At 41.2% G+C, this 25345-nt stretch overlaps 1 protein-coding gene across 10 annotated transcripts in view; it reads left to right on the top strand.

Moving 5' to 3' along the window:
* Positions 1 to 25345, top strand: part of khdrbs2 (KH domain containing, RNA binding, signal transduction associated 2) — a 66150-nt gene that overhangs the window by 30392 nt on the left and 10413 nt on the right. For all 10 annotated transcript variants that reach the window (XR_013121247.1, XR_013121245.1, XR_013121244.1 and 7 more), the window contains exons 5-8: positions 10368 to 10495; positions 13923 to 14121; positions 23515 to 23597; positions 23771 to 23829. Coding sequence is in view for 2 of the 10 variants with exons in the window: in XM_076974329.1 (XP_076830444.1) it covers positions 10368 to 10495; positions 13923 to 14121; positions 23515 to 23597; positions 23771 to 23829 (469 nt within the window). In the remaining 8 variants the exon portion in view is untranslated. The remainder of the gene's footprint in view (positions 1 to 10367; positions 10496 to 13922; positions 14122 to 23514; positions 23598 to 23770; positions 23830 to 25345) is intronic.

Raw genomic sequence — 25345 nt, 5'->3', positions numbered from 1 at the left:
AAATAAATAAATACATATATATATATATATATATATATATATATATATATACACACATATATATATATATATATATATATATATATATATATATATATATATATATATATATATATATATATATATATATATATATATATATATATTATGGCAAGCCGTTCAGGAAAAAACTATATATATAGAATGACTGCTAAGTCTGAATATATGGAATGAAGTCTGAATATATGGAATGAAGTCTGAATATATGGAATGAAAGTCTGAATATATGGAATGAAACCTGAGAATATGGAATGAAGTCTAAATATATGGAATGAAAGTCTGAATATATGGAATGAAACCTGAGAATATGGAACGAAAGTCTGAATATATGGAATGAAAGTCTGAATATATGGAATGAAAACCTGAATATATGGAAAATGAAAGTCTGAATATATGGAACGAAAATCTGAATATATGGAACGAAAGTCTGAATATATGGAACGAAAGTCTGAATATATGGAACGAAAGTCTGAATATATGGAATGAAAACCTGAATATATGGAATGAAAGTCTGAATATATGGAATGAAACCTGACGTCACTTGCGCCATTTTGTGCTTTCAGTTTGTGGTACCAGGTATGGTGGCAGGCTCGTTTGTTTGGCAGCATTTTGGGTACCCGGCAGAAATGATAAATGGCAAGAGAGTGACTGATAAGACACTGACCATATACAAACATTGTATGAAAATAATGCCGTACACCGCGGCCAATACGAGCACGATACAGAGACATTTACAGCAGCACCACAGCTCAGTACTCAGATCAACATATCTCACTTGGTAGCAGGGACAGAACGGCGCTTTGGCAAGTTGAGACAGCAAAGGATATCGGGAGCAGTGTGGCGATGTTAATATTCTTAAAAATGAACATGGCAGTGTTGCAGCAAATTCAGTGACATACTTGGTCAGGCTCTGTTTGCACTATTTGCACTCTGTAGCCTATTGACAGAGAAAAACTTTTTGTTTTGCACATAATAAAGTGAGTCCCCGCTTAACGACGGGTCTGGTTGACGGACCGGAGTTACGACCAACTTTTTATTTTATTTTGTGCGGTGCGCGGAGGAGCAGTGGCAGCACAGTGGAGTGTTGTGCACGAGAACATTGTTCGTTTTTGTATTTACGATCAAAGCGTATCTAAATCTGGGGTCGCGATTAACGAGACTTTTCGGTCTAACACCGTCGTTAAGCGGGGACTCGCTGTATTGTTTGCGCTTGAAAAAAGGAGAAATATTTTTATTTATTTTATTTTAACTTTTATGAAATTTTATTTTAATTTCAATTTGTAGGACAAGTTTATTAAGTTCATGCTTGCATCATGCATGTTAAGAGTTCTAATAAAACATTTCAAAATGCATGTGTAACTCAGTTAAATAAAAGTATGTTGTCCAGTCATATAATTTGTCATTTTAGTTTCCTTAAAATCTCGTCACGTCTCGTTCTCGTGAACCCAATATAGTGTATCGTCACACCCCTAGCAGTAATCCTCAGTATGGAGGAGATGATAAACACCCTGACCAGTGCACGACCTATGGTGGCGTACTGCTTACAAGCAGAATAAATAGAACATTTCTCCATAGTACTGCTGGCTAGCATACTATCAGCGGTGATTCGCTTGATTCGGAGCTGCGGTGTTTGTGTAAATTTACTCATGTTCAAAGGGCTTCCATATGGGAAGATACAACTCTCACAGTCCTCCTCAAACCGAACCAGTGTGCATGTCCGCGCAGCGCGGACGGTGACTTGTGCAATACGACTGGACCTACAGAACATTCATACAGTGCCATTCATTCAGTAGTATTGTAATAGTGCATATATATCTGTGTGAATGGCTGAAACACAGTCACTGATGTAAACTATGGACCCGCTCTGCGCGGCCCACTGATCAGCTGATGTGCGCCGTGTTGTCAGTCAGTATGTATGTCCAGACACAGTGTACTGCGCAGGTAACCCGTCCGTGCTGCGCGGATCTGCACTCTGTTCAGTTTGAGGAGGACTGAGAGGTTTATCTTCCCGTATGGAAGCCCTTTGTGCCGCATCATGCGATGCGGTTACCGCTTCTGGTGTAATGTTCTGACGATTTCAGTGTGAATCTGAACATGAATTATGATTACACATACAAACTGCACCTCCGAATCAGGCCAGTCACAGCTGATAGCACGCTAGCCAACTACTATGGAGAAATTTTCCCTGAATTACGAGATGCCTCACTCATAACGAGCAGCCTGCCGCCATACCCAGTTCACAAACTGAAAGCACAAAATGGCGCGAGTGCGTCGATGACGTCAGATTTCATTCCATATATTCAGACTTTCACCACTTGAAAGTCTGAATATATGGAATGAAAACCTGAATATATGGAATGAAAGTCTGAATATATGGAATGAAAGCCTGAATATATGGAATGAAAGCCTGAATATATGGAATGAAAGTCTGAATATATGGAATGAAAGTCTGAATATATAGAATGAAAACCTGAATATATGGAATGAAAGTCTGAATATATGGAATGAAAGTCTGAATATATGGAATGAAAACCTGAATATATGGAATGAAAACCTGAATATATGGAATGAAAACTGACGTCTTTGACGCACTCGCGCCGTTTTGTGTTTTCAGTTTGTGGTAATTATAGGAAATTGTAACTACTTCGTTTCACAACATATATCTGTCTGACTGAACAGTTCTCTTGTATTAAATTAACAAATATGAGCCTCTTGTAATTCCAGGACGAAACATGAGAGAACGTGAAGACGTTAAGATTGGGCGTTTTGAAAATAAACAACCATTAAATAATGTGATTAAAAGCGAATTATTTCGAATCATTTTGAGTATATGTATAAATATTTAACTTAATTAAGTTTAACGTGCTGGGAAATATTGAACTGGACCTTGAAAGTGACGTACAAGTGCTTTAATTCCACCTTATAAAGGTGTATGAACTCTGCAAACATGACTTTGTTCATTGCGCTGAGGCGCGGCACGCGCTAAGTTACAAAATTCGAGAGGTGTACGACCTCGCGAATCGACAACGTGCGAGACCCTCGCGCACGGGCGGAGCCACTGCGATTACATCATTTTCGCCGCGGATCCTCGACGCTCGCGACGCGTCAAGAATAAACCAGGCTTAAATCGATCGATCACCAGTGTTGGCGCCAGATCGAACTAGTAACTCATTGAATCATAGATGTAGATCAGAGATAAATAAACTAGATTTTTTTCAGCGTGAGAAATCAGATGTATGGCGTGTGTGGCAACCCTGCAAACCGCAGCTCCGAATCAAGCAAATCACCGCTGATAGCATGCTAGCCAGCAGTACTATGGAGAAATGTTCTATTTATTCTGCTTGTAAGCAGTACGCCACCATAGGTCGTGCACTGGTCAGGGTGTTTATCATCTCCTCCATACTGAGGATTACTGCTAGGGGTGTGACGATACACTATATTGGGTTCACGAGAACGAGACGTGACGAGATTTTAAGGAAACTAAAATGACAAATTATGACTGGACAACATACTTTTATTTAACTGAGTTACACATGCATTTTGAAATGTTTTATTAGAACTCTTAACATGCATGATGCAAGCATGAACCTAATAAACTTGTCCTACAAATTGAAATTAAAATAAAATTTCATAAAAGTTAAAATAAAATAAATAAAAATATTTCTCCTTTTTTCAAGCGCAAACAATACAGCGAGTCCCCGCTTAACGACGGTGTTAGACCGAAAAGTCTCGTTAATCGCGACCCCAGATTTAGATACGCTTTGATCGTAAATACAAAAACGAACAATGTTCTCGTGCACAACACTCCACTGTGCTGCCACTGCTCCTCCGCGCACCGCACAAAATAACATTAAAAGTTGGTCGTAACTCCGGTCCGTCAACCAGACCCGTCGTTAAGCGGGGACTCACTTTATTATGTGCAAAACAAAAAGTTTTTCTCTGTCAATAGGCTACAGAGTGCAAATAGTGCAAACAGAGCCTGACCAAGTATGTCACTGAATTTGCTGCAACACTGCCATGTTCATTTTTAAGAATATTAACATCGCCACACTGCTCCCGATATCCTTTGCTGTCTCAACTTGCCAAAGCGCCGTTCTGTCCCTGCTACCAAGTGAGATATGTTGATCTGAGTACTGAGCTGTGGTGCTGCTGTAAATGTCTCTGTATCGTGCTCGTATTGGCCGCGGTGTACGGCATTATTTTCATACAATGTTTGTATATGGTCAGTGTCTTATCAGTCACTCTCTTGCCATTTATCATTTCTGCCGGGTACCCAAAATGCTGCCAAACAAACGAGCCTGCCACCATACCTGGTACCACAAACTGAAAGCACAAAATGGCGCAAGTGACGTCAGGTTTCATTCCATATATTCACACTTTCATTCCATATATTCAGGTTTTCATTCCATATATTCAGACTTTCATTCCATATATTCAGACTTTCGTTCCATATATTCAGATTTTCGTTCCATATATTCAGACTTTCATTCCATATATTCAGACTTTCATTCCATATATTCAGGTTTTCATTCCATATATTCAGACTTTCATTCCATATATTCAGACTTTCGTTCCATATTCTCAGGTTTCATTCCATATATTCAGACTTTCATTCCATATATTCAGACTTTCGTTCCATATATTCAGATTTTCGTTCCATATATTCAGACTTCCATTCCATATATTCAGACTTTCATTCCATATATTCAGGTTTTCATTCCATATATTCAGACTTTCATTCCATATATTCAGACTTTCGTTCCATATTCTCAGGTTTCATTCCATATATTCAGACTTTCATTCCATATATTCAGACTTAATTCCACATTCTCAGGTTTCATTCCATATATTCAGACTTTCATTCCATATATTCAGACTTCATTCCATATTCTCAGGTTTCATTCCATATATTCAGACTTAGCAGTCATTCTATATATATAGTTTTTTCCTGAACGGCTTGCCATAATATATATATATGTATATATATATATATATAAAATATCTATCCGACTGAATAGTTCACCTGTATTACGTTTACAAATAATACCATGCAGCGACACAAACATAATGTCAGGAGATACATTGTTACTGTTCCATTAAAGCATTTCCAATAAAGTCAGTACTGGCAAAACTGGATACCATTTTGTAGTTGTCGACAGATTCTGAAAGTAACTAATAAAGTAACTTGTAATCTAACTTAGTTACTTTTAATATCAAGTAATCAATATAGTAACTAATTTGCTCTTTAAATGAGTAATCAGTAATTACTTTTTCAATGATACTAAGCCATCATTTTGCATGTATATATATATATATATATATATATATATGTGTGTGTGTGTGTGTGTGTGTGTGTGTGTGTGTGTGTGTGTGTGTGTGTGTGTGACGTCACTTCATAGTCGCACCATAGTAATCAACTTGCACCTGCGTCAGATTTCACATTTCAGGAGAAGCTAGGGTTTTTCAAGGCCTGAAAAAGTCGAACGTCATCCAGGCATTTGTTCACCTGGCCTGAACCCTGTTAAGCGTGCGTTCACTTGAGCGAGAAAAGTCCTGAGGGCATACGGCCCCAAAAACAAGCTGAAGAGCGTGTGCATGCAGACCGGGTCTAGCCAGACCGGGGGACACGTGTGCTGTCGGGCCAGACTCACGGCGCAGTGGTTTGAGGCATTTGTTATCAGAGATTTGCCACTAAACATGACAATTTAGTACTTGTTTATTCTATTTTATAATTTTAATGGTTAATTGATTCCTCAAATTGGTGAGCTAAAAAAAGATAGTTAGAACAAGCCATTTAGCATGTGGTTTAGTATATGTTAATACTGTCAACAATACTCAAAATACAACACATGTAGAATAGTTCTGCACATCAATGACACATTTCAGTACACTTATGGGCTACACCGGCGTCCAGCCCAGTGGAACTCAATGAGTCTCTAGGTCACATGCAAACCATCAGACTCAGAAAGAAGTACTTATAGTGTGAACCACATAGAAATGTTTACACCGCTTTTAAATACAATATATATACATACATACATACATACAACAATTGGGCTATAAATTACCAAAAAAGCACATTCACCAGAAAGGCAGGGGAAGCTCTAAAGGTGTTCAAAACATGGAATTTCAGGAACTGTATAGACAAACAAGCAGTGAAGTGCTAACGAAGGCGCTAAAAACCGAGTGTACTACACAGATTCAGCAGTGTGGACTCTCCCAATGTGGATCCTGCTCGTATCCATGTGAGAAGTGGTGACAGTATTACCAGGAGTTAACGCCTATGCTTCCTGCAGGTTTTAACCAGTGTCTGTGGTTGTGCCATTGCTACATCACACATCTGAACTCTAAACACAGGGTCCCTTTTCTCACACCTGTGTGAGAAGCTCTAAATCTGAATGTTAAAAAAAATCCCCCCTGAGAATCATAATCACCCTGGATTCCAATAAGGCAATCAGTAGGACAATTTTAAATGTGATTTTCAAGGTATCGCAAGCTTTTACAGTCTGAGCAGTCTGTTCTGGTTTTATAGGGAACTCTTCAGTTTCATAGGGAGCTCTGCTGTTCAATGCACAAGCTTTCTCTCCAGGTGGCTCTGTAAGCCTGTATACACTTCTGACTTTCATGGTGGGGTTAACTACCTTCTCAGAAGACTTTAATGTAACCTGCTCCTGTATATTAGAATATTTATGTTGCACATCACTTTCCACAGGCAAGTCCCTGTCTGTGAGATTTATTAGCTATGTATCCACCTAACAAAATAATGAAGCAAATTGGTATCAATATTTTTAATCAGCGCTATCAATATTATCAGTTAGTTTGTGCAACTTGGCATGCAACTGACTAATAGGCACAATTTTAAATGATAATGATATATTTATCTGCAAACACCCACTAACAATAGCTTATGCAATATAAATGTCTTTTTTTCCAAAGCAAACATGACTATCTGCTGTATATAATTATTTCATTTGTGAAGCATGCGGGAAGATAACTATGGTAAATAGCTCATTTTGCTTTCAGAGTAGATGAGCTTACAGCATTGTGCAAGTGATTCTTAGTGATTGTTGCCTGTTTAGAGGAAGACTGTCTAAGGCTGGGATGAGTGCCATGTGCAGGCACATTGCTAGCAGATGTGCACGTCTGTTCATAAGAGCGCCTGTTCCGAGAATGTCAAGGGCTTCTGAGTAGCCTTTGCAGCTACAATGATATGGCAGGCTCTGTGTTTTCACAGAAAACCCCCTAACTGCGCATCCTCTTCTGCAGGCTTTTCTGGTTTATGGCGGCATGCTGTAGAGGTCTACCCAGGCACATGCATCCCTTAGCTTTGGGAATTAGCAGAAGCTTTAGAGCTGGAGGATCAGAGGGGGCTGCTGGGACTGGATATGAGAACAATTTGCTAGAATGTCACTTAGCGATTAGCAAAGGAGAGTACAGACAACTCTAACATCACTAGAGTGCCAGACCAGCCGGGCAGCTGGGAGAGTCTGGGTAGGAGCGGGGGAGGGGCGACCCCAACACTTTCCCCCCTTAATTGGGAGAGCGGAGGTATTACCGAAAAACACGATCGTTCAATCTGTCACAGATCTCACTCCCCACACCCAGCGACCAGCTTGTCATGCCATCCTCCGACTAACCTACCAGCACCAGAAAGGTAAATGAAGGAATAAGGAACAGGTGGAAACCAGCCTATAGCCTGGCCCCTATCTCCATCTGTCCCCTTCTAGTATCAGCAGTGAATTCAATGTTTTTAAATTCGGGTGTCACCTTTGCATTAGAATTTGTCCAATTTTGATTTCACGCACATATTACCGCCACGCGTGCACCAGTCCTTAAGCAGTGGTATGCAGACAGACTGGAAAAATGACAGAATGCCTCCAAGAACAGCAGCAAATACTGGTGCTTTAGTGCCTTATATCAAACATATGGTGAGCATACTTTACTACAGGCAGACAGTGCAGCCAATAGACATCTACAGGTCAAAGGCTTCCTGGCCATCTGTCATAACATCCATGAGCATGTTCCATGGTTTGCTTTCAGCTGGTTCTTGGGGTGTTTACCTAAAATGAGTGTTTACTTGGATTTAATTTGCTAGCAGCTGCACTGACCTGACCCAGGGTTGCAATGGCACGGTGGTTGTCTACTGACTGAATGCAATGCCATTGTCATTCATAGCCACTTCACCACTTAATTAGCTCTGCCATCAGAAGCCCTTCATGATGAATCCATCAGGATATCTATTACATCTACTTTGCATGAAACAGATTTCCATTCCACAACTCATTTGTGCCTTTTGTCTCCAAGATAATAGGAAAATATCAATTATTTTTGCCCAAGACTGCTGTAGGTAAAAAAAAATATAGTTTGTGGAATGTTTACTTGTTTCAAAACCTTTTTTCATTATTGGGTTGTTGCCGGCTGAAATTCACCAGCTTCACCAGTTAGTAGATTAGCATAAGGGAGTGTCTGAAAATATCACATATATATTACCAAACAAAGGTGTCTAACTTGAGGCCTCTGATGGCAGTAAACTGAAATGGTTAGTTTACCTGAATGGCCAGTTTGTTTATGACTGCTAGCCTCAAGGAAGGCTGGAAGCACCTGGACCCTGGGGGATACGATTGGTAACCTATATTCTGTCTCACAAATCACTACCAGTGATTACAGAATTATCCAGGATCAGATTTTGATTTCAGGCTTTGAAGTTGAATCCATCTACTATGAAATATATGCACAAATATAAGCCTCAATCACAATTTGTGCTTTAAATGTTGTAAACAGTTATTTAATCACGTTGATGTGTATAAATACCATCTCATAAGAACCCCATCATAAGTTTTAAATGGCTGGTTTTCACAGAAGAATATCAGCTGACAAAAACAACAAATGAGAAATCCAGCATCGTAGCATCGTGTTAATGATGTGAAGTCACTAAGCAGATGATGCGTTTGCCCTTAATGTTTATAGATGTATATTGATGTAATGTGTTTACAGCATGATTCATGGTCATGATATGGGGCAGCACCAAAAACAGCAGCATGAATAGATGATGGTTTTCCAAAGAATGTAAACAACACAAACACAAACAAATAAGAAAAGTAAATAGGAAAGACAAACGGAGAAAGAGGAGGAAGTTGATTATTCATGAAATGAGCTTTAAATCCCAGTGGCATGGCATGGTGTTTATTAATTGTTGACTGGATTGCCATGAAAAGGCCTTTCTCATCTAACTGCCATTTCTAATATTTGCCTGTGCCCAGCTGTTATGGCAAACAGGAAGGGGAATAAGTGGCTGGTGGAAATGAGGCGCCGTTTATCTGCCTGTGGCACTGACAAGATAATAAAATAAGAGCTATCCGCGCTGTAATCGGCCTGGTGATTCACGGCCCTGTCATGTTCAATCAAACGGGAGAGGGGGGCCTTTATAAATGCAGGAAGTAGCAGTATTCTTTCACAACAATGTGCTGATAGCTGGTGTCAAGCAAAGTTAACAAGCCATCCCTGTTTCTCGCCTTCATATGTTGTCCCCCTCGCCATCTAAATCAATGAAGCATGTGCATTGCCACGCATGATGAATTGTGTGCAGCGTATTAAAGCATGTGTCCCATGGAATGGGTGAAGGACTGTGTCTAGATCCAGCACTGTACTTGATGCTTATTATAGCAGTGCACTGCTATAATCTTTGGGTGAATACTGCTCACTTATGATGTTTGATGTCAAGGGAGCTCATTTTGTGGGTTTACCCACTACTTCCTTTTGACCGATAATTCTGCATATCCAAATTCTTTTTACAGTTGTTGTAGGAAAGAGGATCGTGCTACACTATTACCAAAAGGTCAAAATCACTGCAAAGTTTAGCGTGTTCCCCGAGACCCCGAATGTGGCGTTTGATCATTTGCTGAATCAGGTGTGATGGAGTGAGGAAAATGCTAAACAGTGCAGTGGTGCTCCTTTCATAAAACTGCCATTCATCATGTTGCAGGATCCAGGGAGCGAGTGGCGTAGCGCGGTCCAACGTAATGAGAAGTGCCGGCGCCAGGCTCGCGCCGGGCCGCTGCACAGCCCGCTTATGTTCTTATCCTGCAGCAGGGGAGCGGGAGGGGAAAACACTTCCTAGCAGTACATTTAAAACTCTTGGCCTACATCCGGGTAATCTGACAACACGTTTAAGGTTCAGTCATTTATGACATTGATGCCCATAAGCTGCGTGTTCAAGTGAAATATTTGTTTCTGTTTGCAGTGTTTTCAGAGACAGGGTGCCGGCAGGCCGTGACGCGGGCCATCCGTGGGTCGTGGGTGCTGAACGTTCTGCTTTCTCTTCTCCGTAGGACTACAACGACGAGATCAGACAAGAGCAGCTCCGCGAGCTCTCCTACCTCAACGGTTCCGATGACCCAAGCAGGGCGAGGAGCACCCGGGGGCGGGGCTTGCGGCTGACCTCGGCGGCCGCCGCACGGTATGCCGCGCCGCTGGCTTTCTGGAACATTCTTGTGGGCGATGCCTTTCTAAGCCGTTTTTGGGGGGGGGGGGTTCGCCAGAGATTGAGCTCATCACAAGTGTGAGTCAGAACCGAGAGACTCATGGCTTTGTTGGAACGTGACCTGCTGCTCCCGCTAAAGAAAAAAAAGGCCCATTTTTATACTCAAACAGCTGCACAGTGCTTGGTTATGAAACTGCCACAAACACCTTTAGTTCACAGCTCATTGTATGAGGGTTGGTAGATGAAATTTTAATTGCCACTCATCAAATGCACATCTTAAACTTACCATGTATTATTCATACCTTTCATATCAAACATGCTCCTTACTTTAATTTATATTTCATGTTGTGAACTTGCCCTTGCTTGCAGTACATACAAAAGGGGCAGGATTTCCTTCCCGCTACCTCGAGTTATAATTCAAAATACAGCTCCATTGTTTGTTGCTGCAGACAATTAAACATCTCAAGCTCCTCCTTCTGCTGGTGCTCTCCTGATAGTGTTATAGGGACCACGCCTGCACGTATACGCACACGTGTGTCAGTGTATGTACTTGTGAACCAGTAGTGATGTTTTATGTTTACCTAACCAAACAAATCCTTACCTACCTGGTATCTACAGAATGCATTTAAATGAATAAATAAATCAGATGTTATGCATAGTTCATGATGCATACTTCATAGCTCAGGTGTCCTTTGTGAGAATTGCCCTCACAGATTGCTCAGAGTGCTGAGTGCTCAAAGATAACTGTGTTTTACTGGCTTAGAGTGCAGGGATGAGGTTAGAGGTTATAGTGCATAACCGGAGCAATACTGCAAGACAGTAAATGTTCTAAACCTAATGAGGTTTGGACATATGGCCAGAGAACACATGGCCATGGCCAGAGATATACATATATGAATATTACAATGTTTTAAGCATCTTTCTTGACCGTACCGTTCACAGTGTTTTAATAATGCAACTTTCTACCATAATATAATGAGTAAATGCTAAAATCATTAAATGCAGTACAGCTTTAAGTAGCACAGTTGACTGCAGCACAAAAATTTATTAGGTTCTATTATTAAATTAATAATAAACTATGTTCCATTAGTTGATACAGCAAGACAGTAGAAAATTGTTTTATATTACCAAAATCTTTCAATCTTTTAAGAGAGTGAGGGGTGTTAAAGCTGAATGAACTCAGACTAAGTGTAATGAACTGAAAGAGCGGGCTGGACGCAAGTGTGGACGGTGCAAAGATTAATTAACAAAACTAATAAACTTACACAGAGCACACAGACCAGACACCAAGAACAATCAAACACCAACCATAGGAACCAAATAACATTAACAGAAATAACTGGGGATACATGGCTAAAGAGAAAGAAAGACATGAACAATCAAACAACTAGAGAAACCAAAATCACACAAAGTACTTCGAAAAGAGAATGCTTAATACACAGAACAGGGAACCCACTGACTAAACAAGGAATCAAAAAAGACACACCAGAAAGCAATAACGAGGAGTGGAGAACAAGGCAGGGGTGTGAAGACAGAGACAACTAGGAATTTCAAAATAAAAGACACAAACACAGAGAACAAAACAGAAGACATGACTGACAGGAGGGAGGCGGGACCACGTGACAATAAGAGATAAGCAGTAAGCATTTCTAATAAAGTCTTGTGCTTCTAATTAATGTATCCAGTTATATTTCACTTGTAGATGTACAATATGCAGTAAAATATATAGACATTGTTAAATGCCATTTGACCATGTTGGGCGTGTGAGGCAGTGACAATGACAAGTTATTATGGAGCAGCCCATGAAAGATTTTATCCTTGAAAAGGAGCTGACACATCTGAAAAGCAAGGAGAGTTGTGATTTAAAGGACTCCTTAACTATTGGTGAGGTACACATACTTGCTAAACTGTTGAGCGAGCCCCTTGCTTATTGGAGACTTGATTGGTCTACTAGTTTGGACTCCTTCAAGTGTAACTTTTGAAAATGGCTCATTTCATTTTTATCATTTATATCTCTGGAATTGACAAGCATTAAAGACACAGCACTGTTAACAGCTACAAATACCATAGAAGCCACGGATGGACCACCATTATTCTTTTGTTAGCCATGACCTGCTTGGCTTCATTAAACAATGGTTCAACAAAACACATCTAATTAATAGAATTACCCACTTACCCCAAATGTAGACGATCCAATTGTTGATGAATACTAGAGCAAATCTTCACACACGGACATATTAAGATATACTATGTCCCTTGTAAAAAATTAAGAAAAACAGACTCCTGTAACATTATAGGGGCAGCCATCTTGGATAACTGAAAACTCATTTGTCCTTAAGGCAAAGTTGTACTGGAAATCTTGAGACAGATTATAATATAGTTCCACTTTAAACTATCCATGGTACTTATGAAAACTACTTCACTGAGATGACCTATATTAGTGGTGTTGTATGAAGCAACATATTTTGGAAAAAGATTTTCAAGCCTCAAAGCTCCATTGAAATCTAATACCTAACTAGCTTTGGACACAAGACATATCAAAGTTGACCAACTATATTTCGGGTAATTGGAACACTGTGGTCATTTGATCTTTTCTCCAAACCATTTCTTTGTAGCCTAGTTGCCTCTTGACAGGCAGAGGGTAACCCAGCTGAGCCATTTAAGTGAACACCGGCTTTAGTTTAGCCTGATTTGGCCAAGATCTGAGTTAGGCCCATGTTTCACTTACTATGACAGTCCACTTATATGTCTGTGTTCTTTACATTTAGATACAAAGCTTCCCCATTTAACTTCATTATTGGTCATCCAGACCTTGGAAACACAATCTCTGGCTAGGAACCCAATAACAAGGCTCTAAATACTCCACCACCTTGTTCACCCACAACAGAGTGCTTTTATCCTCCAATGTCTCCAATACTAAATGTACCATCAATAAAACACTGCTGCTGTGTGATCTAATGACGTGGGACTTCATGTCTCCGCACACCCCTCCTCTCTGCATTTGAGTGACTGTGCCGCTACCAAGTAAACTATATTAAACACCATACATCCTGCAGTGGTTTAGGCCCCCACCCTACTGTTGAAAAACAGATTCATTTTCATTATTTTAGTCGTCAGTGCTCATGAACGATCATCTACAAGTTTTGAGGCAGTAGACCATAAAAGCAAAAGAGCAAGAAAAACATATAACTATATTATATTATTTAAAACATTTATGCACACACACACACACACACACACACACACACACACACACACACACACATATATATAATGTGTGTGTGTGTGTGTGTGTGTGTTCCACAACTATTATGCAAGAGTCCCTCTGTTGTGCTGCATGCTGTATTTGTTTTACATGTGGACACATGATTTGTGTTCATTCATTCCTTTCCTTACTTTGCAGGGGTCGAGGGGGTGCAGTGCCACCTCCCCCTCCAGGTCGAGGGGCAGCAGCTCCCAGGGGAACAGTGGGTGCACGCACCTCCCTGCCTACCTCTATGCACGCCAGAGGAGTCTCAGCACCCCGGGCCAGAGGGACCCCGGGCACCACAGGCTACAGACCCCCCCTCTTGCAGGCCACACACAAAACCTATGATGACTATGTAAGTAAAAACCACTTGTCTTTTTTTTTTTTTTTGTTTGGGCGGGGACTATACGGCTTGGTTACATTTGTACACAAACTGCTAAAATTCGATAGCTATTATTATTTGTGACAGAGTCATACAGTGTAGTATCAGCCTATTTATGCATTCACACGAGCTCAAATGTTTTGACTGAAGTAGCACCCGGTAGGATTCAATGACCATTTCATATCATGATCTTTGTGGCCAAACAAAATGCAGCAGCTACATAGCAGGAGCAGCATAAGCTTTGCTGCTCTTGCACATGTACAGAAAAGCCTGATAAAAAGCTTCAGAGGAGCTAAAGTTATGAAACCTCCAGTCCTGCGGTAAATGGAAAAACTCACTGACTTGGCCTTTCTGTTTACCAAAGGTTGAATGTATTGGTGGTGGCGGAGGACATTCAGACAGATTGGAAATGGTGAGACGGAGGCCATTTCACCTCCCACCTCACAGGGGTGCTTTACTTCACTCTCGTCTGCCTGCCACAAGATAGAGTAACACGTAGCTACACAGGAATGTAAACGTGAGGAACAACTCTGCGTATGGGAAAAGCACTATTTACTGTGATCTATCGAGCAGTAACTCCACAGTCCCTGTTTCACGTCAAATGAACAAAGTGCTATGTGGTGTAAATATGGGAAAGGATCTGGGAAACGGTGCTGGGGTCGAACACTCCAAGACCAAATTACATAAATGTTAGTGCTTACAAATGTCAGGGTTTGCTAGCATGCTGAGCTAGTGTCGTGCATAGACAGAAAATCCTAAATATATATAAATATATAGCAAATATATAGATTATTATGGCCTAATAATTCCATGTTTTACCCCATTTATATTAAATGATGGAATGTATATTTTGTACCTCTTTACTCCCATAGACCTGCGATGTTATTTTGAGAAATCGCCACCAAATGACCATCCCTCTCCACCCTAATGAAAAAAGCAATAGTTCTCAGAGTCCATTCCTGCCTAGCCGTGGCCTTATGTAGACGGGCCATGTGTGGCGTTCAGTGGCAGGATGGGCTGTCTGCACAGGGGAAATGTACGAGCAGAGGTTCATTACCAGAGTGAAGGGAGGACTGCAGGAGACGCTTCCTACCGCTGCACACACCCAACGTGTGGACATTTTTCTACTAGTAATTGGGGCTAGGGCAGGCAGATGAAGGGGAGGAGACAGATATCAGGGGATTAAGGAATAAGAAGTTTTCCCAGAACATATTTTTACAGTTCCCACCTCACTGCTCCTTGTACCACAGCTCCGTTCTGTGCCTCACTATGCTCAATTTTCTACTGATAGTGGACTTTCTAGAACGTACCAGCACATTTTGTCTAGCGACACGGGACGTGCCAATATTTCACAGAGATTTCCTTACAGTGAACAAAGAAATTGGTCAGTGCATGTCACACCGAGAATAGAGTAGACTGGGGACTGATATCTAACTGAATCAAATAAGATGCCTTTCATATCCTATTTTAGCAACCCATTTTAGTCAGATTTGTTTTAGCCATCAGGGAGGTTTGAGTCAGACGCTGTGACTATAATTAATTTACTGTGACATCTCCATGCAGAGGCTAATTTCATAAATAAATTCCTGCTAAGGTTTATAATTCATGAGTACAGTAGCACTGAACCTGGTAGTGTTTAAAAGGTCTCCAGGGGATTAAACGATTGATGCTCTCTGTCAAGTTGTCAGTCTCTTTATGTGGTACAGACGCAGTGAAGAGGCTGTCGTTGTACTTCTTAGGGTCTACTGGTTTGCAGGTTCTTGTGCAAAGGCGCAATAGCACAAAGGCACATTAGCACAAAGGCTGACGGCAGCCGTGGCAATGTAAAGCTGAATGTTTACACGTGCGGCGCATTGAAGCAAGTGATGAATTTAGCAATCTCCTCCAAGTCGAGTTGGAACTCATCACATTTCCACTGTGTTAAACTCCACTCCCATTACTCACCCAAAAGAATGAATGCACATCGAATGAAACAAAATTAGGACACAGGGGGTTATGAGACGCCGTTGTGATCTGGTGCTGCTTTGAACTGGCAGGACTCGAGTCTGGCTAATTGCAGTCCTGGTGGAGATTGTGTAGGAGCTACCATAAGACCTCCCCATCTAAGCGTGAGAGACCTGCTCACACGAGCGTGTTAAGAGTGGCCGTCACTGCTTCTCCACCCACAGAGATCCCTTTGAGATCCTGTCACATGCTCTCGTCAGGTTCGCAGCGTAGCCATCATTCTTCCTTCTTTAGGTAAAAGGTCGGTGTGACGGTTTGCAAATTACTTTATTACCACTTGGGACTATAGCCATGCTAATGGACACATTATGGACACATTAGCATAGCTACGGAGTGGATATTTGATTGGTTCTGCCATACTAAGAGAAAATCATCTTTAGTCTTAGTATGGCAGAAGACAAGGATGTGTTCAGAGCCCATTAATACTTCCTGATGCTTTTCCATTGGTCACAGTTAAGTGTACTTTATTCTGCAGTATTCTGTTTTAGATATTTCTACTCTGGTAAACACTTGTATATTTACTGTCTTTATAAATGCATGTCTTGGTAACTTTAATGAAGGACCAGCTCATTCTGAGAATATTGCTATATTGGTTCTGTAGTTATCTGTGGGATTTTTCAAATCAACATTTCTGCCTTGATATTTCAAATGGCCAGGCAGAAATTTCAATCATTGAAGGACACACACACACACACCCATACCTATATATGCATGTATACACACACAATCATTGTTTCACATGGAAAGAGGATGGAGCAGATGGAATGAACATATTAGGAGATGGCCTTTCTTGCAAAGGAAAGCTCTTCTCACTCCAGTAATTGTTTTTTTGTAACAATAGACTCACTTACAGGGCTGAGTTGACATTTTTAAGGTGAACTAATTATGGAAATGGAATTCTCCATGCAGAACTCCCTCCTTTAATAAAACAGATGTACAACATACACCTCCGGAAGAATGGTTAATAATTTCTTACTCTCAGAGACAGACAGAATGCCAAAAGACTCTAGGCACTGTTCTTTGTTTCAAGGCTGTCTGACATTTAGCGGCTGTTATTGTGCAAGCAGATGTGATACAACACAACTTAGCTTTGGTAATTGTCTGTGAGCACGTTTAGCAGACATTAGGAAGACTGGAAAGGGCTGGGATGTAGATACAGCTTCAGTGAGCAGCAGATGCATATGCAAGGAAGTATTTTCCTTTTAGAAACACGATTCTGTATTATTCCTGTTGTTTGTGTAATTCTTCAGTTAAGTTGCTGATGCTGTAGACTGTTAATTACAGAAATGTAAACTGTAAACAGTACATTTGATACATTTATTTAATTGGTTATACTGTGTACAGATTTCTCAAACACAGCAGTAGAATCCAAGCTTCTATAACTACTAGAGTTAAAATAACGGTTTCAAATTCTAATTCATGCTGTATAAAGTATAAGATCAACAGTCTAAAAGGATGATGGGTAATGGATACCCAGGAAACACATTGGAGTCTGAGCAGTGTACCGCTGCCTGAAGCTTGGCTTCTTACACTAGCACTGTTGTAGGACATAGGAATTTCTTTATAAGTGCACATGAACATAATGGCCTATAGCTAGTCCCATGTTAAATGGGTCCAAAGTCTTTTTTCACAGATTTAAATAACATATAGCTCCTCTCACAGGACACTGGTGCCATTGAAGGTTATTCAACAGTTGTTTGAAACTGCCCTCTACATGCTTTGAAAACATGTTATGTGGTCTGCTTACAGTCTTACTGCATTTACTGATCTCTCTTGTACACTACCTGCCCAACAAACCACCGGTCCACCAGAAAAAAGCATTCTCCCAATCACTCCAGTAATGAATTCGGTCAATGGAATTTATTCATTAAATTGAATCAAAGAAATTTGCATTTAAATATGTAAGCTGAAATGAATGTATGCTGATCATGCTGTGATTCTCTTCAACAGTGTGCTGCACAGGGTCACACTGCCCATTGAGCTGACTTTACATCAAACACATTAGTCCTGCATTAAAATTCATTCACGCAATTTAAGAGTTTGTGATGCTAATACTGCCAGGGAAGCATCCTTCATTTTTTAGGTTTAGATCTGGGTGGGGCAACTTGTTGGCAAATTGATGTAATCATTTACCATTTCTTAAATTTTGCAGTTCTTAATTCCATTGCTCTCCTCACACTCTTCTCTAATACAGAGGCCATTAAATACTCCGTGCTAATTCACAAATATGCTAATTCACAAAAATCCTGAACATGCACTCATGAGCATGCACTTACACACAGAGCTGTGTGAATAACGCTGTTAATGTGGGTCATTGACATCAGTGTAGTGAACTTTTCCTGAACCGTATCCTGAGTACGATGAGGCACAGATGTAGGAACTTTGCGGCAAAAGTGCTATATGAAAACATGAATGCAATATTTGAGACTTTGGAATGGAACAGCACATTTCAGCCCGATCAGTTAGCTTGTCTGCAGTATATGTAACCCAAAAACAAAAGCAGCACTTTTTAATATGCCCCAGAATCAAATGTGGTCACAGGAACAGGTGATATTCACCATGAAAGAAGAATAGTCTTTTCCAGAGGCGCGATGGTCCGCCCTCACTCTGGGGTTGCTTGTTTGCATTCTTAACATACCTAGCACAATTTAGGCAATATTTTATAAGCGACACTTTATTTTCTCCACTGAGTAGAGCGATTTGTTCAGGGTTTCATGCCACTGGCTAAGAGGGACAGTTTTGAATTCTGAGTCGTCTCCAGTCACCCACAGGCCAGTGGGTAGGCTGGCGTCCCCTCACAAGCATCTGTAGCTGCGTGTTTGCTATTGTACCATACTGGAGACTCGGAAAGCTATTGGGAATTGGCGGTGAAACATGCTGGAGAGATAATTGGGCATAAAGCCATAAAAAGTATTGTTCATTTCCCCACGGTTTTCAAATTGAGAGCATCATATCAAATACAATATGATGTACTGTTACATCCGCTAATGAATATGCATATGTTTATTCACAAACAGATGAGCAGGAGGTATCCTAAGGGATTCTCAATGAGCTAACATAATATAACTTTTTAATTAAAAACAGGGCAATCTCTTTCAATTATAACAAAAATCAAATTAAAACCCAGCTGCTGGTCACTGAGTATAGTTGACTTGATTCAATTACTTATGTTATTGTTTGCCTGAGGCCCAAACTATTCATTGCCTCTGTCATTTTGTGTCTTTTACACCTTCAGGAATGTTGATCGTGTTTTCACACAGTCCAGCACATCGGAGCTCACACGCTTCCTGATGTTAATCAGCAAAAGCAACATAAATGCTATCGGAAAATACTTCGGCTCTTTACCGGTAATCGAATAACAAGGATACGCGCTTAATGTTTCATTTGCAGTTTATTCAGGGTTTGAGGCAGTAGCTGCATCTCTTGCAGACCCACTTTCACTCCCGTGGAGGTGTGAGATGGAGGAGTCGGTGCACCAGCACTGTGGAGCACCGGTGTGAGCTGAGCCCAGCCCCCTTAATCCCTGCACGGTCGCTGCGTAGCTGCATCAGCACGAGAGCAAAACCCTCTGCACCAGCAGGAAAAGTGGGTTCCCATTATTAAGGGGGGAATAACCACTAAAACGGGCTGCTTCTGCTTCTTATGCACAATGCATGAGGTTTGGTTTCAGTGTATCAGATTAAATGACTGTGTTGTCGTATGAACGTAGTAGGGGAGCAATGAACCATGCTTATAATTCATGCATGTTTATTTTGGTTGCTAAATAGGGACGGGTGTGATGTATGGTTGTATTTCTGCACTGTGTCACTGTGCCCATTCGTGTTCGTTTCATTTTTATCTGAAATGAAAACGCGTTTGAGAGGATAGAGCAGAACCAACCGATGTCAAAAAGCAGCCGGGATTCCTAATAACGGAGCATTATTAGGAGCTACCAGAGACAAAAGATCTTCCAACCCTAAGATTTCATTCCCTTTCTGTGGGGAGGAGTCGTTCAGTTCCACGGGCCTCATGGGAGCATCAGTCACTGTCACGGGAGGTGCTGGTTGTCAATTGATAATGGAGCAGAGTATTGAGGGCCTTTGCCTGTACGCTGTCCTAATTACACCAGCACGGCTCTCCACCCATGTGTTAACACTTGATTTATTTCCCGTTAGCTTGTTCGCTAGGCTCAGAGTTAATTGGTTTTCCAAATGAGTGTTGAACTATAAGGATCTGGCATCATTAACTAGATACTGTTTTTGTAATGCATTGTGCCTTGTAATGCCACACTGAGGTCAAAGAGGTGGAAGGAGAGGTTCTGTAAACAACTGTACATTACAGTGGGTAATTATGGCATCTTGACCCATATTTTGGCTAGGTTTAAACAGGAAACTTTTTTGCTGTTCCAGATGTGTAGGACGTAATAGCAAATCTCTGTCTGAAGGGGAAAATATATAAAGAAATAAAACCAGTGATGTACAGGAGCTTCATGCAGTGGCCACTGGATCGGCTCTACTGGTGAATTTGTTACCTTATTGCGATCTGTGGTCAGGACTGAATGGGTCATTATGTGTGGTTATTCTGAGGATATATATGACCTGGAGCGGCTGGTAAATCACCAGCCCTGCCATCTTGGTAGAATTTCCAGTCACGGTCAGCTCAGTGTACAGTGTTTATTTGAATTTTTGTTTTTATTATTTTGCCTGAAGTAAAACAGCTTAATATCAGCATATTTCTTCAAGTGGGTAAAAAGTACACTCATGTATATCTCTGAAGCTAGTGGTATTGACTTTGCTGGGACCATACTGTTATATTGTCATATTGATCATATTAAAAAAACATAAAAATAACCAGATTAATAATAAACCACCAATGAAACAATCATACCAAACTAGCATGTCAAAACCCTTATGATGTCTGTTCTGCTAGAGAAGATTCCTTTGGAAGGCTGATGGTATTAGTGTGTTTGATGTGTTAAACCTACTCCCAGTTCCCTTGCTTTGGTGTTTGAAATGTTCTGAGTGCTCTATCAAGACACAATGCTAACAGAGTGGTCCATTAGAAAGATAGGGAAGATCCCTGACCATTTCATTATGGGGGCAGACTAATAGAGCAAGGTTTCTGAGTTGGATCCTTTCAACAACTTAATCCCTCACATAATCCTTAACTTTAATTTAGTCTAATCCATGTTCTCTCTCAGTAAACCACAGCAAGAGTGCAGAGCAGAATTTAAATGTTGTTAAGGAAAGTGACAGGGCCCCAGGGCTATTTTTGTCAGCCAATGTCTTTGAACAATTCAAACCTAATCAAAATTTGTTTGTTAATCTGGAAAGTATGAAACCACTGTGTACAGTATAGGTATTGATCTAAGCCTAATATCTTGTGCTTTATTTCTGGATTAATTCTGGGTTTAACCAGTGAAGACATTTTATTCTTATTAGTTTAATCCAATGTTCTGTACTTAAAATGACCTCTTTATGGAAATGGAGATCTTTATTAGCATCCATGCTTTATTAGCATCACCGTTTAATCCCACATACAGATAAGATTACACAGACATGACACCTTTCAGACATGTCAGACACTTGACAAGGAGGATGTGCTTTTGCTTTTTTACTGTAGATGTTTGTCAGTATGAGCTTCTTTTTGCACAAATGTACTGTTTTGTAGCATGGCATGTTTTAGCGCGAGCATAGGGATTAGTCCGGAGTATGATGGCAGACCAAAAAGAAAGTATTGAACCCCAGCTCTTAGCTTTAGAACTAGGGCTGATAAGGCAATAAGAACGTGCAGTCGGGAAAACAGGAAACGGAATCAAAAACAAGGGAAAAGAGGAAATGTGATGAGAAAGATTAAAAAATGAGCACAGTATCAATGGTAAAGGATTAAAAGCCAACCTAGAGTATCGCAGCAGCTGGGTCGAAAGCAGAGGCCCGTGCGCCCAGTGGGAGTGCCGCCCGTGCCTGCTTCACATTATAGCTTGAGCAGTTCTGGGTGTTTGCTTTGCACCTCGTGAATAATTAGATAAAGTTCAAGCCGGTACTAAGGATATGCGAGAAGCTCGACATAAATACCTCTGTCAGGGATGAGACCTTTTTCGGAACGTGCCACATTAATTTCAGTGTCAGTTGCCAGAGCACGACTTGCTAGGAAGTCATTTCATCATGCTAGGATTTACTGAAATTCTGATGGCCCACATAAATGCAATACAGGACAGTGATAGTATCAATTATGGTGACCTCCACAGAGTCTGGACCTCTCTAACCCACAGGATGGGCTGTTTTATGAACTGAGAGCTGTTTTGCCTGAACACGACCACAGCAGGGTCCCCTTCAGCCCTTTTGATCTGCTACAGTTGTAGTCTGTGATAACAGTGAAGACATATTCAGTTCTGAGTCCCCGCGGCCATGGGTAACAGCGTGTACTACGATTCCCTAGTGCCCTTTAGAGTATACTTCTAAAGGTTTATAGAGTTGTGTATGCTTAAAATGCCTATCATCATTTTCTTTAGCTTTTAAATGCAAAAAATACAATATGAAATACAGCTAAATACAAAAAATACAGCTTTAAGTGTTTCCAACACTGCTCCATTTAACAGTTTGTACCCAACTTAACACTCTGCCGACAGGGTAGATAAATGCTGGATTCTTTAACAGCCTGCCTTATTTTCATTTACCATGAATCTTTCAAGCTATTGAACTGTCTTTGAGGTGGAATTTGCTGACATTAAAACCATTTTAATGAAGTCCTGGAACCTTTTAGGCTTTTTTTAAGGGTTTTTAAGAGTTTTCCATTTATTCCACTTCATTTACACTTTTTAAACCACAGCAGAATACCCGGAAAGCTACCGTTGATGTAAAGGATGGTGGTTTAATGCTACTTGGAAGGGATGTGGTAATTTATTTAGCACAAGATTAGTGGCTGTGCAGTAAAAAAAGTTGAACTATAAAAGCTTGTTCAGTTGAACGCTGAAAAATGTTTTGGAAGTCAATAAAGGTATTTGTTAAAGATGTACCAGCTGCAGTAACATCTGATTAAGTAGGATAGATGTCTTATTAAATGATGAGATATTTACTTTTCTGTCTGTTAGTGATGTTGTATTAATCTGGGCTTGAGGTCAAATGTAGATCTTGCTCCCACTGATATGTCAAATGAAACAGTTGTCCCTGCACACAATCGATATTTTTAGTTTGACATGATCCGGCTGTGTTGCTACCCTCACAGTGGGAGTATATTTATTAGGGAAATCCTTTCACAGCGTGATTAAACATTGATTTTGCAACCCTAAACAATTAGAGTGCTGTTTTGAGATGGTGTCCATCCTGTTACCTCACAGGCTTTTTCTCCCACTGAAATTGACCATGCGCGTTTCTGTGCTTTCAGGGTTATGATGATGGATATGACGGGGAATATGATGACCAGAATTATGAGGCCTATGATGATAGCTACAGCAGCCAGTCCAAAAGGTATTCCTTCTCATTTAGAGCCATCTTTTATTCTGTGCCCACCTCATTATTCTCTGTGTTGTTGTTTTTTTTTTATTTTTTTATAAACATGGATTTTCTAAGTGCATTAACGTGATGGAAGGTCTCAGATGTTCATTTTCTATTTTCTAAAGCATAGTTTTATCTCTTTGCAGTGTGTCAGAATATTATGAATATGGACATGGAACCAACGATGATACTTACAACAGTTACGGTAAAGACATCTGTTTTGTAAAGTACTAATCCTCAGACAGTTGTACCACTGTAGAATTCAAGACATCATCACAAAATCAATGTGTGATTATAAGAGCGTCAGTGATGCACATGTATTGCTGCATGTTTCTTTTTTAATCTAGTTTCCTAGTAGCTCCTTCCCTGGCACGTGTCTTCTCTATTTTGTATACTCAGCCACTAAACTGTAGGAACCAAACACCCAGATGGTTATTGTATTAATACCCACGGACTGTTTGGGAAACATCTCTAAATGCTACACATGTAAAACCCAGCTTCCTGCAACGTGCGGCGCAGTGGGTTATCCGAGGCAGCATGTGTCATCTCAGCATCCTGAGCTGTAGCTTATCTCCCTAGGTGCTATGTCAGCCATGGGGAATGGCACACCGCAGAGAGAGCGATCCTCTTTTGACGCCACTGGCGTCCATACCTAGCAGGCATAAACTCTGGGCAGGAGGCGGGTTCCTTCCCAAGGGATGCTGGGTCCTTACTTTCTCAGTCCTCGCGGTGCTGGTAAATCGCTCTTGGCGGAGAGATAAGAGAAAACACCTCCTGTTTTTGCCAGTGGCCAAATCGCCAAGGTGCTGCTCTCTTTGGTGGTCATATTTCTTCTGCTGGCTCCTGGGGCGACTGTAAGACACACTCGGAGTAGGGGACCAGAGCAAACAGGCCTGTAGGCAGGGACAGAGTGGGACCGGTGGTCTTTGAGATGGTGCTTTGCCTTCTAAACAGCTTTCCTCACAAACATCTTCGAAACCAGGGATCCCACAAGTCTTGGCAGGGGAGGCTTCCTCTGCCGAAGCCCCTTCACGCCGGGCGTCTGTCCCGGTCATTCGCTGCCGCATGGCGAATCGCGTCTCGGCGAGGCAGCACAGAGAAACCGAGAGAGCAATGATTTGATTTCATGCGCCATAAACATTCTGTGACACGGAACTGAAATGTGAGCGTGCCGTGAGACCTGGGCTTGTAATGACATTTGAATGGTAATGAAGTGCAGAAGCCAGAGCCACACAGCTGTGAGGGGATACACCAGCCTGTTTCATGCACCAGACCGGCCAGCGTAGGCTCCCTCTGATTTAGTATACCGAATACCACGGTTCTGATTTCACGAAGAAGGGCTCGGCTCCAGGGTTGGTCTGGCGTCCCAACACTGTGCGGTTGATGGAAACATCGGGTTAGCTGCCATGAACATTGGGTTTGCTTGCCCCGAAGGTGGGACGATTGTGCTGTGAATGGGCCACTGACCATGCACACGGAGCCTAATGGTGCATCGATTCCCAGCACACGCTGCATTCCCAGCACACACTGCAGTTCTGTGACAGCTGGGTCATAGGGCAAGCTCAGCTAGGAATTCATGTCTCATCTGTCCGGTGCCGCTGCCTGATAATTAGGCCAGAGTGACATTGCCTCTCTTTCACATATGGGAAAATGGACAAAAGGAGAAGTGGACAGAGGTCAGTGAGTGAGCTTCCTCCCGCCTAACACCGCTGCCATTTGTT

Source organism: Brachyhypopomus gauderio, chromosome 15, assembly GCF_052324685.1.
Source record: "Brachyhypopomus gauderio isolate BG-103 chromosome 15, BGAUD_0.2, whole genome shotgun sequence".
NCBI lineage: Eukaryota > Metazoa > Chordata > Actinopteri > Gymnotiformes > Hypopomidae > Brachyhypopomus > Brachyhypopomus gauderio.
Note: the sequence above shows the minus strand (reverse complement) of the source record. Positions and strands in the feature narration are given on the sequence as shown.